Below are 19,548 nucleotides of genomic sequence, written 5' to 3'. Positions count from 1 at the left end.
GGATTCGCTAGGGTGTGTTAACTACTATCCAATGCTGGAATTGGTCAGTAACATATTACCTTCTGCCCCGTGCTGAGATTAGCTACTGATAACCACTATGCTGGGATTATCTAGGACTATGTTAGCCACTCCCCAGTGTTGATCCAAGGCGGGAGACTGTAAAGCACAAGCAGCGTGAGAGGCGGGGCCTTCCTTTAACTTGCCAGGCAAAACTTTCCTCCTGTTCGACGATTGCTCAGTAAAAATGAACAAATTTGATCAGCTGATGTCGCTCCATCTGAATCGCTTGGGCTTTTTCCATTGCATTGTTTTTGTCAGTCATTCCTATTTGCAGGCACGCGAACACCTCCCACCACGAGGTTAAAGCAGTTCAGATTTTACACCATTACAAAACCTGGAACTTCCACGATGGCGTGTGCTCTTTGTAATCCACGCAGTCTGTGTTAAAGCCGAGCTTCCAGCTCTGCTCTTTGCTGTAGTCCGGGCACGGGGAGGGCTCGCTGAAGGACAGACCTGGAGCGCCGTAGCTGGACGGCGGGCTGAGGGTGGAGCCGTGGCCACTCAGTGGCGCGTGCACAGGCGCGAGGTACGAGCCGCAGTCCATGCCGCTGAAATAGGACGAGGTGGTTGTGTAGCTCTGCCCGTATCCGGACGCCTGCGTGTATGTGATGGGGTAGGAGCGCTGCATACACGACGACGAGGAGGTGGAGAGAGGGTCCGGCAGAGGGGAGATTGAGGCCGGGCTCCAGATGGACACCGGCGCTCCGGTGCTGCTGGGGACGGGTGGTAAAGAGGCGCTGGAGGTGGGAGGGAACGAACTGGGCACCTCGGGGTTCGTCTCTCTGGCTGGAGAAGACTTTTTCTTGACTGGCCGGTTTTTATTTGGGGTGCCGGGTTGGGTTTGCTGCTGCTGCTGCTGGCGGCACTTCGCTCTGCGGTTTTTGAACCAAACCTGTTGGAGACAGACAGAGTGAAAACTGCAACATTTAGAGAGTTTCCATTCACAGTTCATATTCACACACAATGCACATTCTAATGTGTATTTCTAATAAACAAAGGCTTAATTAAGATCAACACAATTATTGCCAAAAGTAAATAAAGTGAAATGCGGGATTTCTTTGCGACCTTTTTTTTTTTACCTTTTTTACTTTTACGATCCTACAATTCTACTTTATTTTTGAGTCAAAGTAAAAGTTCAACAACAGACCAAAAAGTAACACAAACTATCTAAGTACCTAATCCAGCATTTTTCTGTTCAGGGACTGAAGTTAGTTAAACACTATTTCTCTGTTATCTTTTTTTCTGTGATCGGTTTTGTGATCAGTTCAGACAATAAACCATCAGAACAGAATGAAATTAAACACAAACACACAGTAACTAGGATATTGACCAGAATCACTTTTATATAATATTTATTTATTTTTTAAATAGCCTGCTCGAGTGAATACTCGAAAAATAAAAACTAATTAAAATGACACTTACGTAATGTGAATTAACATGCATCAGCAACTATTCTCCCACTCATTTTTATTTGCCCTAAAAATGCCTGGAATATGGTATTTTACATTGATACAACATGGAATAATAAGATTATTAAATAATTGAGTAACAGCTCAATGTTACCAATTTTAAATAAGAAATGTATTGACGTTAAAGTAACTGGTTTATGAAAAAATGACAAGAAATTATGACCAATACGAAACTTGCTTGACAAAAAGTAAAAAAAAAAAGCTCATTCTCTTTCATTAACAGTTGAATTTTATTTAAGCGGATTCTATTCCTTAAAGAAATGTGTGGCATAACATAAGTAAGTTCATACAATTAGTTAATTTATTTTGTGTGTCATTTTAAAATTCAATGACGTAAAATAAGAGCTTACGACGTAAGACGTATTATATTTAATAACAAACGCAAAGAATGAATAAAGGCAAGCCCGCTCCTGCTGGACCCAGATCACCCAGTGCCTTTATTTTTTGGTACTCACCTGCACGCGGGACTCCGGCAGGTTGATCTTCAGCGCCACCTCCTCGCGCATGAAGATGTCCGGATAGCGCGTTTTAGCGAACAGCGCCTCGAGCACGTCCAGCTGTGCGCGCGTGAATGTGGTGCGCTCGCGCCTCTGCTTACGGGGCGCGGCTGCAAACAAACAGGGGTTCCTATTAATAATATTCTACTGCAATACAACGAAATACTGCAATACACTCAAACCGCAGATGAAAGCGCTCATTCGCTCATTAAGAAACAGATCAGTGTGGAATCTGCGGTGAACAGTGATCGACTCTGTCTGGACATTTATCATAATTAATGCTGTTCTCCTGGGAGTGTGGCGGCGGTAAAAAAAAAATTACTGGAAGGAGATGAACAATTAAACACACCTCTACAAGTTCGCTTCGTCTTTTACGATGCAAAGAAACTTACCCTTTCCTCTTTCTAAAATGAACTAAGATTCATCTGTGTGTTCAGGTGATATTATAATCTGGGTCGATGTGACGTCACACTGATGTTGCTGATGTTTCTCACACTGATGTTAAAGTCAGCATTTTAATTTAGTGTGGTTAGTGATTCTTTTAAAAAGTATCAACAGGACCTAAAACCAGCCTATAAGCTACAGGAAAAAACATCCTGGAGCATTATTCGCTGTAAAGGAATAGTCCTGCTTTTTAAAAATGATGCCTGAGTACCACTGGACCAATGAAACGTGAAGAGGACAAAATATCCAAGACTGGCAAATCCTGAAGTAAATACTTCTAAATACATATAGTCAAATAATTAGCCATTCCCGATTAAAAAAAAAAAAAAAAAAAAGATGTAGTAATGAATGGTTTGAATTTTACCTGGACTAAATTATAAGTGCATCTTATAGCAGAATCATCACCTTGGGTCCCAAGATGCTCTCCTACACTTAAAATGTAAGCTTTCTAAATGTCTAAATAATCGCATTACGGCTCTAGAAAAGCATTTACTTGTTAAAGACATTTAAAGTTATTAAACTAAAACAATGTTCCGCACACTCACACATCATTAACAAAAGACCCCCCTCTTCAAATATTATCTAGGGAATAGATACAAATATAGCAATAAAACCATATCAATACAATTGACAAATAATGGCCTTTACGTTCTTCTAAAAGGCTTTTAATTGGCACAGAACATTTACATGACGTAAAGGTTCTATAAACTTTATAAAGACTCATGCATGCCCGCCCGATGCCCTAATGCTACAATGCTGAGGAAAAGGGCTGCAACATTGAGAAGGAAGTTTACCTGGATATCCCACGGTGGGATGGAGCAGCTCCATGCCCGTGGCGGACAGGCTCAGCCCGTTCATTCCGTACGGGGCTTGTTTCAGATACGCCATCATGCTCCCTTTGGGCCGATGAAAGAGAAGTAACTGAGCGAGAGACTTTCCGCAGCCAGAGGAGCAGATTTCCTCCGAGTTCCTCCTCCTGCTCCTCTCTGTGCTTTCCAGGCTGCCGCGCGCGTGGGCAGGGCGCAGGGGGCAGAAGAGCTGCCGAGACAGGGGGCGGTACTGCTACACCCCCCCAATCACTGCACCAGCTAGAACCCACACAAACCACCCCCCTCCCAGGAGAGCCGAAGCGTTCCCCCAGTGGCCGTGGCCCCCGACAGAAACTGCCCCCTTGGGGGGCATCTGCAAAGACAAAGGCCGCTGTGGGGCAGATAAACAGCGGTGATAGAGAAACAGTAACGCGGGCAGTGAGCGCACTCATTACCACATGAATAAAGTGTATGATAATTAACACAGTTTGCTCTCTCACTGAACTTCATGTTGACATTAAACTGAGCTGAAGCAATTCATTCAATTCATATACAAATGTAACTAAACTACATTAAAAATAGTGCTTTTTAATGTATCGCCTGAATGTGTGTATTATTATTAATGCGCGAGTAGCAGTGTGGTACAGAAAGAGGAAAGTCTGCAGGCTAGGTCTGGGTGATGGCCTCTTCATTAAGAACAGGCGGTAATTCCATTTTTCTGCAAGTGTTGATTAGGGAAGACTTGAAGTGTTGAAGAGTTCAGCCAGACAAACAGAGTATAGAGGAAATCAAACAAGTACTTAGCTTAACTTCTCCCCGCCCCTATTCATGAAAAACGAGAATGTGAGAAAAACGTTTTTTGACCTGTGATGGTGATGGAGAAATATTCCCTTTTCCAGAAATAGCCTGCATCGAGTGAACACTCGATAAGAAGAATAAAACGTGACTGAAATTCTACTTACATTGTGGGAATTGAGTAAATAGGAGTAGTTTCTAATCCCTCTTAAGAAAACCTGAAAAGAAAAGTACAAATAGTTTTGTTTGCATACAAAAAGTTGCTACATAGGCAAATCTGCTGTAATTAGATTTTTGTGAAGATTATTCAGCCAGACAAACAGAGTGTAGAGGAACAAGCACTTAGCTCCCCCTTCTCAATTTACAAAAAAAACGAGAATGTAAGAAAAACCATTCGTAATTTTTTGGCCTGTGATGGTGAGTGAAATAAAAATGATAACGATGCTGTTGTGCATTATCCAGAATAGAGGGAGTATGAAGAGGAGTTTTAGAGAGAGGGAGTGAAAGTAGAGGAGGAGGAGCAGGTCCTCTCCGGCTTATGTGTTTAAAAAATATTTAATGCAGAACGAAACTAAACCTAAATGGGTTACTTGAGGTCAGTAAACTAACCCCACCTATATTCTATTTCATAAAAACAATTCATAAATTATAATAATAATTTGCATTGTTATTAATTTTTAATCAGTACTACTACTAAAAATAATAACAATAATACTAAGAATAAGAATAATAATGGTTATTTAGTAAAAAAAAAAAAAAAAAATTATATATATATATATAGTATATAGTTTCTTTTGTGGGGGGTAGGTCTATTAGGTGCTCTGTGAACTAATGTGTGGTCATTAGAAAGTGTATTTTCATGTGTAATATTTCTTAACTTAACTGACCAGCAGAAGGGCCATATTTACTTTCTTATAAATCTGCGCGTAATGTCCAGTAATGCCGCTCCTGGTCTTAAGAAAGACCTGCAGTAGAAAGACGGCTTTCTGTGAATCTGTGGATGGGCTGTTTTGCACGGCTTTCCGTTTTCTTCACGTGAACTTTTGGTAGGGGCGACTGACCCACAGCTCCATTTACTGCACTTCAATCGGGCCGGCCCAGAACTCTGAAGTGTAATGACAGCAAATGCAGCTATTTACGTTGTTTAAATGGACTCTAAATCATCCAGTTGAAGTCACGCGGGGGGCGACAATTATTCTGATATGTCGGGGGATTTGTTCTGTCATTTCTTCATCTAATTTCACTGTAAGGTAGTTCACTTTTGATCGCTGAATTCTGCTCAGTCAAGCTGCCTCTCGGCCAAATGTGTTTCCAGTCAGGTTGACGGTAAAGGCGGGTGAAGAAAGCAACAACTAATTTCCTCGCTGTCGTTTTCCGGATTAAGCGTGAACGTGTGGGTTTCATCTCTGTCAGGCGAATTTGGGCTTTGGCTCCTGCTGACTGCTTTCATCTTCCCCTCGCTACATAATTCATCTGTATAAATATCACAGTCTAAACCGGCTCGCAAAGGGTGAACATACACCCGCGCGCGCGCACATGCACACACACACACACACACACACACTGGCCTCCCACTTTCTCCTGGTCCAACGGAAGAAGTCATCTCTATCTCTCTATCTGTCAGATTTTTAGACGTAGCCAGTAGAAGTGGATACAGTTTGTACCAAATATAATAGAAAACCATGAGGGATACGACTAGTTTCCAACTGAGTAAATCTCACAAACAACACCACACAACAGGATATACAAGACACAAAACTATACAACAAACAAGAACACGAAAGAGCTGTAAAAAGCTCGAACATGTCGAAATGGGGGTGGATACCAAAATGAGTGTTTTCTAAAAGTGCATTATTAAAAATACAATATAGGCTACTTTTCCCTTACCATAAGTGTTCTGTGGAGTAACCATAACCAGTGAACCAATGTTCTACTTTTAAGGATAGAGCTTGTACCCAAGTTTTCTCTTATTCTTAGTTTCTTTTCTCTTTTTTTTTATTTATTTATTTATTTATTTATTTATTTATGTATTTGGTCTTTTCTTTTCTTTTTTGGTAGTGTTCTGAATGTGTGACCTTGTTGTGAAGTGAACACAATGAACCATAAACCTACATCACTGACCACAGAATAAATAAATAAAGGTGTAAGAATAAAAACAAAACAAAAAACAGGGCCGGACAGCTCATGGTATTTTCACATTTTAAAATAACCTCTTATAAACTCTTCAGAACCTTTTTTGACACACTTTTCAAAAGCTGCACATGATTATATGCAAATTTCAGCAAAATGTTTTGTGTACTTTTAAAGTGAAATTAAGTAACTGTTTTAATTTATTATTTAATTTATATAATTTAATTTATTATTTATTAATTTATTATTTATTAAAGTATTTGATCAGGAGTGTCCAAAGTCTTGCATACAACCGTACATCTTCATCTTTAGTAACCATTTTTATACCATGGCTTTTGAATATTTGTTTTCTATAATTGTTAATTATTTTACTTCATTTAAAATGTCATCATGTATTGATTCATTTGTTAATAGCCTCACAAACACTATATGTCAAAAAGTTTGTAGACACCTGTTCATCCAACATTTCTTCAGAAACAAGATTATTAACAGAGGCGGTGCCTTTTGGTCCCTTTTGGTCTTCTAGGAAGACATTCAATGATGAAGCATTTCTTTGAGGATTATGTGAGGGCAGGTACTGATGTTAGATGATTAGTTCTGGATCACAAACCCCACTCCAACTTGTCCTAAAGGCATCAGATGGAGAACCATCACTCCAGAAAACACAGTTCCACTGCTTCACAGCATAATGCTGGAGGGCTTAAAACCTCTTTTGCCAATGCTTGGCATTGGGCATGGTGACTTTAGGCTTGTGTCTGGATGCTCTGCTTATAGGGATATTCTAAAAGCTGTGTGTGCACAAAGCAATATCTGTATCTTAAAGTAGCTAAGTTGACTAATTAGAAGGAGTGTCTGAATACTTTGGCACATAATGTGTACTCAGCAAGTAACACTAATTCTGATTCTGATTCAGATGTGCCTGATGGTGTCTTTGGAGAAAGATTGCATGTGAATTAGAGAGTGAATGTGATGCCTACCTGAACCCCTACAGTCAAAACAGGAGGTGTCTGTTCAAAAACAAGAGTGGAGGACAAAACCACAGTCTCCAATCCCCACTGTAAACAGACCACCTACTGCTCCTGCTCTTAGTCTGAGGAAGCGTGTAATCTGTTGGAGATGCACACATACAAACACAGGTGGACTTTCTTATTGTCAGTTTTCCATTGGCTGTGTTTGTTTACTAAATATACACTGTAGTACAGCAAGAAGTAGAAAAACATGGTAGATACAGTGAGTGACAGTGGAGTGTAAAGTTAATCTGGTCTGAATAGCTGTCTGGCTGAAGAAGTGACGCTGAACAACAGTTTCTCTTTTCTTTTCTTCTCTCTTTTTCTCTCTCTTTCCTCCACTCCTCCCATGTGCCTCTCGCTAGTTTTCTGTCTCCTTATCCTTTTTAATTAGAAGGTCCATTCTACTGGCCTAATCCCCTCCAGACCAACAATGCAAAAAGCCAGTCTTTGAACAGCCGACCTGCACCCCCTTGTCCCAAATCCACCAGTCACAGACACACACGCCTGCGCACACACACACACATACACAAACAGACGGACACCACCATATAATGATGAATCCAGTCTTCTAGAAGTCTTCTGTATGTACATTAACCAAAATATGTCATCATTCCACTGGTTGTCTTAAATGTGAACTGTAAAATGGTTTATTGTAGAGAAACCAGCTACCAGTAAACTTACAAGAGCCAATAAGGTGTCCTATTCTATCATGTTAGATGGTACTGTTGTCCTTTCCAACTTCTACCAGAACTACTACCACAAAGCACTATGTTCATTGATACTGTGTTAATAATAGTATGTCATATGAACACAGAGAACAGTGTGTGAGACAGAGAGGGGGGGGGTGGAGTGAGAGAGAGAGCTGAGTAAGTGGAACAGAAAGAACAGATAGAGAGAGAAATAAATGGTTGACAGACAGACAGGTAGACAGATAGATAGACAGACAGACAGACAGAAAATGTAAATAGAAAGAGAGAGAGAGAAAGAGAGAGAGAGAGAGAGAGAGCAACAGAAAGAATATATAAACGAGACTGATTGGTTCCTTCTCATTTCCAAAAAAAAAAAGACAGAAAGCTTCAGGTGAGGTCACTCAACACATGTTTCCATTTTTTTTATAGCAGTTAATTAGGGACAAACCTCTATATCCATAATAACTAGAGCCAAAAGACAGAGTGTGTTTAAAACAAAGGCTATTGGACGACAGACAGAGAACTGAGCAGTAATTAAGATGGCTGGTAAAGAGACCAGGGACAAGCTGTCTGTAGCTATGCTTCTGCTGTGGAGAACTAATGGAGTAATTAGCCTCTCATTGTGAGCTAATGGAATTGGCTTTGCGTTTGGGCCTCCAAGCACTCAGTCAAGCTCAGCATTGTGGGGTTCAGGGGTCACCATGTGCTGCATGCCTTCAACAGAGAGGCTGGAGTGACCACTGAGACAGGAGAACCCCACACAGTTGCTCTGGTTTAAGCATTTTTATATTGTCCAAAAGGAGTTAGTAAGTAAGATCATTTGCTCTTCGCTTTTGTGGAAAAACAAATTAGACACGTCATTCCTCACTAGATTTCTTCTTTTCTTACTCACTTGTATGGAAAGCTCAAGGTCAGATGAATGAATCCCAGTGGAATTACACCAGCAGACAGTCATAGACATAGTCATAGACTTTAACTGAGCTTCTAGCTGCGTGGTATCTTCTGGAAACCATTTGCCAACTTACCTCAACTGTTTTTGCTCTCAGGTTGTGTATGTTGAAGGAGGTTGTGACAATGTGAAAAAGTGTCAGGAGATAATGTTATACTTTTAAAAACAAAGATTCTCAAATGGTACTGGACTTGGCAAACTTTCCTCACATCTTACATTAAAAGTGATGGTCATGCATGATTTAGATGGGAATGGATGCATAATTTCCACATTAACAAAATAAATTACATTTATCATTTTAATGTACTACATGTTGCTATTAATTGTGTTAATTTAATAGATTGTATTAATGTGGAAAAGGTGTATGCATAAAAAAAGAATTAACAGCATCACCAGAGCATCCCTTCTTCTATCTTCAATCTTCTATGGCATTACTCCAAAGAACCCTTTATCTAAACAACAATCCACATCGGCAAAACTACACCATACCAGTTCTAATGTTTTTAGGTGTACTTTTGTTTTTCTGCAAAAACGTGATGAGACTCATATCCAATGAAAAAAGGCAGGATATCTGGACAGACACTGCGGGTCATGAGAAACTCAGCCAATAGGCAGTAGCAGTAGCAGACTTAGTACAGCGGCCCAGGCCCATGATTCCCCCTCTCTTTCTGCTACCTTTAGGGGGGCAGTAATCTGTGAACCCTGAATCCTAAGCTTGGGTAAAGCCCTGTAATACTAGTAACTTGGTAAGCAGTATTTCTCCCCATGAGAGGCGAAATCCTGTTGACTATTCAGTGGATGAATCGTCCCAACAGTAATGCCATTAGACCAGTGCGCCACGGATCCCCTCCTAAAAACGCTGTTTAATTGCCAAAAGCCGGTCATTGTTTGGGCTGACGGGTAAACATTAGCTTGAGGGGGATTGGGATTGGGAACGGAGCGGGAAGTGTGTGGGAAAGATGGCCCCCATGGCTTCGTCCAGTGCGGAAGCAGAGGAGAGGGATTTAACGTGGGCCAGTGGAAAAACCCAAGCTTCCGAAAGCAGCCATAGAGCTACTAGCTTAACCAAGAGTCTAAAAGGGAATAAACACGGGCCAGCTTTTCTTTTTTCATACAGGATTTGTTTGACAATGTGACTTAGGGAGGTCCTGTCTTTTCAGGCCTCATCTCTCTAGGGGAGAAGCAGCTTCTCTCAGAGTTCCTCAGAGTCCTATTTTTAGGTGTTTTTAACCACATGATTAGTGGCCATATGCTCTGGGTTAGGTATTAAATGGATTTCATCCAAAATATTTACCTTGTATGATGTTCAAACTTATGATGTTCCTGTGAGTTTATGTACCAAAACATTCATTTTTACATGACCTCCCTTTATCTCTTACACAAGTTGTTTTTCTTACTGTATTTTTAAGAGTATATGAAAATAATCACTTTTCTGACTGGCTGTCATGTATGCTGCCTCATATGAAAGGCATTCTGGGCTAAACACTAAAGCTTCAGCATTCATAAGTATGTTAAACTGCTGTAGGCTGAACAGGTAAAAAGGTGGAGTAGGCAGAAGCTATGAAATTAAACAGGTTGTTTTTCAAAGCTTAAATTTAAGATATGCACTTCATTAGCAAACAGCAAGCATTTGAGTCTAGTAGTTGTTCTTTACATAGTATCCAACTCTCATGATGAATGAACCAACAAAAAAAGCTAACCAAAATGACTTATGTAATAATATTGTTTACATTGATTTAGTTAAGAAGATGTAAAGATGTTACCTTGGAGATTAGATTAGATTTGAATCTAACAGTGATTCAGTAATTCATTAATCAATTTTCCCTGATATATAATCTTATATAATAACTCCAGACTTTGTACCCTTAAATGTAAACTAGACAGGCTGCACTTGTTGACAGAAAAAAAACAACAGCAGATAATGTGAAAAAGAAGCCCTTCCCCCTACTTTGTACCATCTTACCATCCATTCCCACATGAATGTTGAATAGTTTGGATGAAACCCCAGCCCCCCCATCCCCTTCGCCTGCCCCTCTCAGTGGACCTGTCCCTGACGATCCAAATTTGATGTGAAGAGTGTGGCGGCCATCGTCAGACGCCATTGTGAGAGGGAGCCTGCAATACGAGCAGTGCTCCAAAGGCCCTAAACACTGATTGGCTTTGACAGGCCATCGGGAGAGGCAAGGCAAACCCTTTCTGTTTTTTCCCCTTTTTTCACTCAGTTCCTTATAAAAGAGGGCCTTTTATCAGTCTGATCCCTCTCTCTCCAGCCCCACTCCGCCCTGCTGCTGCTGCTACCCGGCTTTAGCTGGGAAATTCAGTCGGAGCCAGGCTGGTCATGGGGTCCCCCAATCCACCTTTCAGTTTTTGTCCAGCTATTTTTTTTTTCCTCACTGTCTTTGTCTCATATCACTTCGTTTTCCTTGAATAATGATTAGCATTTTTTAATGCAAGAAAAATGTCAATGTTACCGATAACAAGCATAATCCTTGCCAATATTTTTGTATGTATCTATCAAGGTGTTCTTAATGGGGTGCATTATTATTATTATTATTATTATTATTATTATATTTTTCAACCTTGATTCTATATAGCATCAGAATGTTTTACTATTGTTACAGTTTATGCAACCCAGTGTCTTATCCTGAAAGTTGTTCCTTGTACTGGACTAGAAATGACAGTAAAGTTGAATCAAATTGAACTAAATTTATCCATTTGTTCTCTTCATCCCTCACTTACAAATGTCAACAAATTCACAGTCTATGTGGAGTTGTCTTGTCTTATAAATCCATGTCCAAACTTTCGTAATCTCATTTGAACAAGCTGCTTCATGGTTGAAGCTTTATTGGAATGTTGTTAATTGATTAATCTTGCCTGCCAGCAATATTAGCCTTTTCAGTTACTTCAGTCTTAGGATAGATTAACAGCACTTATCTGCAGAATTCTGGTTTGTTTTTAGGTTGTTTTTTTTTTTTAGTAATTTCCGATTTATCAGCGATGTGTGCATTTACATCTCACTTTGCAATAGCAAAGTGCAAAACGTCTGGGATTCGTTTTTGTGACAGACCCCCTACCCCAAAACCCAAATCCTGTGCGCTTCTCTAGTGCAGCTTAAAACTGAGACTGATGGAAGGAATACAGTCTTTGTCACCCTGCCGTTTCCAGAGTTTAAGAACAAGAGGGGTTTAATCCTTATTGTTCAGCAGGCTAGGGGGGTAGCCAGGGTCCGACGGCTGTAAAATGATCCAACTGGCCTTCCCTAATCCCCCCTAACCCCCATCCTCCAGCTTTACCCCACTAGCCTCCCACTGGTCCACAAAAGTAGCCCAGTATCTGCTACACATAACCAGAAGACCTCACTTTAAGAAAAGCCCTATAGAAAAAGGTGCCACAAAGTGATGCAATGTGATACTATACAAGAATTCTTGGAGTGTAAAGAACTGTCTCTGTAAACAATTGTAGAAATTGTAAAAAAAACAAAAAAACAACTTATTTGGGGAACAAAAAGCAACTCTTCTATAGAATTGTTCCAAAAAAAGCAACTTCTTTGGAAGCAACTAAAGGATGGACACGTCTGTGGGATCGCTGCAGCTGTGTTCGGACATTTACACACACCCATTATGGACATGAATGTCAGGTCAATACTGGACTTTTAATTATATATTTAAACTGTTCTTTTTCTGGGACAGAATAAGTTACAAAAGACATCTTTAATAAAACAAACAAGAATTTGGTTTCTTTATTTGGTCAAAATTATACACACACAGTCAAAAATATACATACCCTCACTGTATTAGGATGAGTAAGTCAGTTCTTCAAGTTCCAAGCTGGTAGCTTCTCTGTGTGAAAAGCATTTGTTCGACAGCACTTATTGGACTGGCTAACACATAGTGCAATGAAAAAGTTCAAGGAGCTCAGTGCAGATCTCAGAAGAATGGTTGTAGATTTATACAAATCAGGATGGTCTGCAGATTCACAGACCATCAGTTCAAACAACTGTATTAAGTTATTGGGAGGTGTGGCCACTTGGCCAAGGTCTGGAAGATGACTCAAATCAGCTGAGATGAAACTGCTAGGCTAACTGCTAATGCTAGCTGATGCTAGATTTTACCATCTCTCTTCTCCAGTGTTCACAGCCTCAAAAAAAGAGAGGAAAAACTGGAACTGACAACCGAACTGGAGCTAAACACATGTCTATTTGCTTATGGGAGTGGGAGCAGGTTGTTAACAGCACATTGCACTGATATGGCACAACAAGAGGACAGCTGCATCTAATCTAAGACTCTTAAAATACTGACACTGGATTTGTTAGAGTGTTAAAACTTTATAATATGTGGGTTCTGCCATCTGTCGCTGGTTCTATTAACCAGACATTTTAAAAGTCTGTCACTTTAATTATGAATAGAGATAGAGAGAAAACACAATGACTGCACAATTCCAGGCTATCACTGAACTACAACAACCAGCAAAACCATGTTAACCTTAAATTATTGGTTTAATTGAAATTTCAAAATGTTCTTTAAAATGCTATAATACTGATTTTGTCACTGGAGCCTTAAACAGCACAGGCAACATACTGAACCAAAGAGAAAGTTCAAATTTATATAGTTCATTATTATATAATTTATAATTTGTTTTGAAAAAACAAGGAGAGCAAAGGAGCAAGGAGAACAAAGTATTTTAAACACTACAAAACCAAAAAAAATGGTCAACATTCAACTTTTTTTTTTTGTTGCTTGAATGTGCAAAAAAATTGTATTGCATTTTACTAGTTAAAATATAATTGTTACCAGCAGAAATGTAATTCTTAGTAAAACATTATTGATATAGGTTTTCATGTTCAAATTTAATTCCAAATATAAAAAATGGGAACACAAGCTAAATGGATTGCCATAGATTGGCATATGTTAATGCACAATTTTCTGTAAAATTCTAAAAGGTCCCACAGTTCCTGTTACAAAGTTCAGTTATTTACATTATGATCAGTTTCAGAAAGTGAGGGAAGTGTCGTTTCACTGGTGTGGGTACATATAATTAAATAAGTAATCAACATGCTAACTAGTGATGACGCCTCAGGCTATTCAGCAGACACTTAGCAAATTAACATGTTAGCTTAGCTTGTGATGAGTTGTTATGATAGTGTGGAACTTTATTGGTTTGCTAATGTTTACATGCTGAAATTACCAATCATGAATTTGAAGCTAAATAACAGCATTTTCTTTTGTTTTACTGGGTTTAAATATATGACCAGAAATAGAAAATTCAAGAACTGAATGGAATAAATCTGCAGAGGGAGCACAACTAAATGTCAAAGAAGTTGTTCTGTAAAAAAATATACAGGGGACAGTTTATTGTATGATTAGGAATGATTTAAATTAGAATGAGAATGAGCATCTATCTACATTTGTTCATGTCACATAAGCTTAGAAAATTATAATATAATATAATGATCATTATCATTATATGAATATTATTATTATTATTATTATTATTATAGTATATTTTATAGTGTATTATTATGTATGTATGTATTTATTTATTTTATACACAGGTTCTCAACCCTAGTCCTGCAATACCTCTGTCCTGCACATTTTTGTATTTTCCTACTATGGCACTTAATTCAACTCAAATAATTGGTTAATTGGTTAACCATTGGTTAATTCGCTAATTAGCTGAACCAGGTATGTTGGGGCAGGAAAAGCACTAAAATGTGCAGGGCAGGAGGTGCCTCCAAACCAGGATAATAAATAATATAACTTCTATAATAGTAATAAATAAATAACATTTACCATCATCTATTATTTATCTGTTACTTTCTTCAGGGGACTTCATTTTTGTAACTGAGTTTAATAACCCATTCTGTCTCTCTCTCTTTGTGTATGTGTGTGTGTATCTCCCCATTTCTCCCTCTTCATCTCTCTGTATGTCACCCTCAGTCCCTCCCTCCCTCTCTCTTTCTCTCTCTCTCTCTCTCTCTCTCTCTCTTTCTCTCTTTCTCCCTCCCTCCCTCTCCCCTTCCTCTCTCTCTCAGTGACAGCTCAATGGCCAAGCTCTCGAAGGCTTATCTAACTCAGGCAGATGGTTGACTTGGATGAGTGTGTGAACACCATGATCGGTGGCTATGATAAAGACAGCTCAGAAAGGTATTCTCCTTCCTCGCTCTCCCTCTCACCCTTCCACAACCACCCCAGACTACCCCCTCCATACCCACCTCTCCTTCTTTGGGTCCTTCTCTCTTATCGCTCAGTTCCTCTCCATTTCCCTATCGCACCACCATTCCAACACCTTTTTTTTTTTTGCTCTTCGTCCTTCAGGCTTATTTCTCACTTACTTTTTACTTCTGTTATTTTGATCTGGCCTCTTTTACTCACCTAATTACCTTTTACTTTCCTAATTTTCATTTCATTTCGATCTCCTCTGTCCTCCCATCTCCTCCATTCCATCTCTGCTTCATCCCTGGGGACCCTCTACAGTTCTTTCACTTCTTTCTCCCCTCTCTTCGCTCCCCCCCTCTCTCAGTGTCCTGAGCCTGCTGCTGCCCGATTGTCTCTCTTCCCCGCTGTGTTGGCGCCCGTCAAAAAGGCCCCGGGATGATCAGACAGTGAGGGGTCTTGAGTGTGCCAGGGCTGCCAGCGTAGAGTGTCTTCTTTTCTATTTCTCTTCTTCCTCATCTTCATTTGTACTAAAATGTCCAAAGGTATCACCCCTTCTAATTAATACAATTCAGCTACTTTCAGGAGCATCTATTGCTGATACAGGCATTCAATGGAGCCTGTATAATCTCCCTAGAAAAACACTGGCAATAGAATGGGATGCTCTGGGGAAGCTGCACATGTGCCTAATGTACACTGTGTCACTGCTCAATATTAATTCGTGCACACTCTTCAGCCTTAAGAGGTAGAATGTTTATAGAGTAATCATGCATATCGAATGCCATGTAAACACATGCACCATGTACACACATGTAAACACATACACTTTTTGTATCACCTAGTAAATTAAGATATCCACACATATTCCCCATATTAGCTTCCACACAATAAATCAAATAGATTACATCCAAAATATTCCAATTATTCAAACGTATTTTCTCAGTCATACCTGGCTGTGTTACAGGTTAGCTTTGTTGTAGTTATTGAATAACTATTATTGAATAGTGGTTTGTTCTGAATATAAAATTTCAAAACAAACTACAAAAAAAGAATTAGCAAACAAAAAAAAAAAAAACTAGGATTGTCATTGAGAAATAGCAATGGTCCAACACCCAGTATACAGGATATGCAAGTTACATTACAATTGACAGGGAATCACTATGGCCATACCCACTGAGTGGCAAAAAGACAGACTGAGTGTCAGCATTAGCGTTCAGCATGATATCAGCTAACACAAATACAGGAAAGAGCTGGTGTATGACTGACTGTACAAACAGATTCAACAGGAATTAAAAGCTGTCTAGGAATTCTTTAGCTTTTTGCAGAAAAGAAGCAAAGTGACTGCTGCAATTTGCAGAAACAACTGGAATCTGGGCACCGAGACGTGTGGGAGCTCACTGATTGGTTACCTCATGCTCTAAAAACAGGTGGATATAAACCCAAGCCCACCGTACCTGACAGCCTATTATGCTAAATGTGCCCTGAAAAGAGTTAAAAACAAGACCTATGGCCATTAACTTGACTTTGTGCACTCAGATTTGAGTATGGATGGATTGCTGTCCAACTGCCTAAAACTAGAGCAGATAATCGTTTGTTTCATTCCCGGTTTGACTGTTTTTCAAGCAGCCGTGCTGTATAATGTTTTTCCACTCAGTCTGATTGAAGGGGGCGTGTTTCAGTGGGAATGTGATGCCAGGGCATACCCTCTGTTGGTATCAAATGCTAAATAGGATATTGTAAAGAAAAAGTCAAATCTGATTCTGTAACAATAAGATAAAAAAAATAGTAGAATATTTATTTAAAATAGTTTGACACTTAAATAACATTTGATGATGAGGTTTTAAAAGCCCGTGGGTGGTACAGTTTAGAGGGAACGGCAGTTGAAATAGCATAGTAGGTTATTCCCATGTCTCTGACAGAGCACACTCAAGTTCTCAGGTTTAATTGCCATTCAATGTGATATAACTGAATATATCCTGGGAATATTTATCCAGAATACAGAGATGAAGCTATATGTTAACAAGTCAGTATTTAGAATACAGTGGAACTTTGTTCAAATAAACCTGCTAATGGAAAATAAATATGTGAAGAAAACGACCACACTTTAAAATAGTGTCTTATCAGTAAAAACAACACCAGAGTGAGGTATGATACTGTATTTAAAACATGCTACATTTTTATGCCCTGTGATGTAAATCTGTCCAACTTGATACGGGGCCTTGAGCAAGACTCTTAACACTGTGTTCTCCAGCTTCTGCAATTTGACTCAACTGGAAGTCCCATTTAGCAGATAAGAGCATTGTCCAAATGCTGTAAATATAAATGAATATGCTGATAAATGCATTGCAAATTCATATCACAATTGTGAGTCTAGGAATACAGTTTTAACAGTCCAGTTTTTAATGTGTTTGCATGTTGTATTTCTGTGTTATTTTGTGTGTAAAAGTGTAAGTGATTTGATTTCTTTTTCCATTGTGTAGTATGATAGTATAGTGTTTATTTGAGCAGTTTGAGAAAGGTATTGTAGATTGATAAACACGATTGAATTGATACTGGTATGGGATATAGTAATATCCTGCCCTGCCCTTCTTATATTCATTGTTTTTGCTAGACAGCTGTGCAATAGCAACCTTTTTTGTCAGTTTTACTACAAGAATAAGCTTTTATCCCAGTAACTCATTTATTCACACCAAGTGGGTTAAAAAATTAAACTATACATCCAATAATACTCCTTATTTTACACTCAAACATGAACACACTGCAGACAATGAAGCAGATCACATGATAAGAGTGGCTGTTCTCTCAGAACTCTGTGTGAGGCGGAGCATGTGATTGATCAGATGACATATTCAGTCCAGAGAGGGTCATTGTCAGCATTTAAGAAGCAAAATGAGGCACAGCTGGTAGCCACGTAGCTCAGAAGTATGGGAGGTCCTAATCACCCATGAACAAAGTAATATATGTCTCCACTTTGTCATCCTTTGGACTAATCAGCAGTGAAGTGAGGACAGGAGGAGGGCGTTACATTTTTGGACTAGAATAATCTGTTAACATTTCCATTTTTACTTTATAACATAGGCAGAACTGGCCAGTGAAAAAACCCCCTCACTGATCTGTATGAAAGCTTTCATTTCTTAGACAGCCATGGCAGGAAGTGGGGACAAAAGTCTGCCACTTTTAAAAGGAGAGGGCAGTGTGGCAGCCTTTCTCCAGAGAGGCTTTAACAGAGCCGTTTTAATCTAGCCAGTGGAATCTGGCAGACATCCTAGAACACCTGTGAGTGGCTGGACCGTCTTTTGTTCGGCCTCAACCTCAAACCTTTCCCTCTTAATTAACTTAACAGAAACTAATTAAAGCCCTCGCCTCTTCAGGACCTGCTTTGTTTCGCTCAGCTTGACATGTGCAAACATGAACAGAGAAGCCGTAGTGGTGGAATGGAATATGACAACATTAGGAAAATTAGCTTTACACTACGGGTCACTGGGATCACTACTATCCAATAAATATAAAAACAAACAAATAAATAAATAAACAAAAATCTGTGTGTTTTAAAGTCAGTGGCAGTGGTGTAGTCTAGTTTGAGGTTGTAGGTATACTGCGCGTAGCTGCTAGCTAGCAAGACTAAGACTTGCTAGCTAACTAGGACAGAGCAACATAGCTAAAACACTTAGAGACATAAATACCTATAAATACACGTCAATTGGATTTCAGACCTCGGAGACACATTTAACTACCTAGTGTAAATGCATGTGGCTAAAATCTTATCAGGAGATGCTAGTCACATAAAGTGACCAGGTGTAAATGGCGTGGTGCTTTGCCATAGCCAGCCTTCGTCAACTTAAGGTGATCTCCATAGGTTTGTATAATGCCATGATGGCTCAAATTAGTCTCATGATCTACTCACTGAAAACAATTAGATAATTAATACTATCAAGCTGGTAATCAAGACGAATGTTATTATACATTTATTATTATTGTTGTTGTTGTTTTTGTTATAAACAACAATAACAATACGTTTAATTTGTTTAGCACCCAGTCTCATACCCAGGGATGTTTTATAACGAAGTAGTCATATACAAAGGAATTGTACAAACACACACACACACACAAAACATAATATGTACGTTGGCTATAAAACACAGTTTATGGAATTGCTAATAACTGATGTGTGCTGAACATTTAGCAGTCCTAAAAAACGTTTTTAGCCCAGTAGGAGTCCCGGTGTTCAATTTGTAGATTCAGAACACCCCCTACTGAGACTGTCATTCTGTCATTTTGTGGGCGCTCTTTTACCCACTGTGGTGATATTTGTTTTTTAATTTGTCACCAAGCTTCATTCTGAATTCAATGTTGAATACTCTTCACTCTTACGTTCAGATCGCACGCATTTTAAGTCAGGTCATTTTAAGTGGATATGCTCAAATGATTAGTGGCAACAGAAGAAGTACTTTACCTTGGGCTGAACCTATGGTAAATATACCAGTGACATTTCAAGTTCACATAATTCACATAAATTGTTATAACTGTGTCAATTGCCATTTTAA

General features: G+C 39.2%; 1 protein-coding gene across 2 annotated transcripts; it reads right to left on the bottom strand.

The window, feature by feature from the left end:
• Positions 1–385: 385 nt before the first annotated feature.
• On the bottom strand, positions 386–3,361 carry LOC140559990 (homeobox protein OTX2-like). Of its 2 annotated transcripts, none has more exons than XM_072683914.1 (3): positions 3,241–3,361; positions 1,985–2,136; positions 386–952 (listed from the first exon to the last, which is right to left on the bottom strand). In XM_072683914.1, exons 1-3 carry the CDS (start codon positions 3,359–3,361, stop codon positions 386–388), a joined length of 840 nt encoding a protein of 279 aa, XP_072540015.1. The 2 variants fall into 2 exon arrangements, with proteins under 2 accessions (XP_072540015.1, XP_072540024.1); XM_072683923.1 differs by having other exon boundaries at positions 3,265–3,361.
• Positions 3,362–19,548: the final 16,187 nt, after the last annotated feature.

This window comes from Salminus brasiliensis, chromosome 1, assembly GCF_030463535.1.
Source record: "Salminus brasiliensis chromosome 1, fSalBra1.hap2, whole genome shotgun sequence".
Classification (NCBI taxonomy): domain Eukaryota; kingdom Metazoa; phylum Chordata; class Actinopteri; order Characiformes; family Bryconidae; genus Salminus; species Salminus brasiliensis.
Note: the sequence above shows the minus strand (reverse complement) of the source record. Positions and strands in the feature narration are given on the sequence as shown.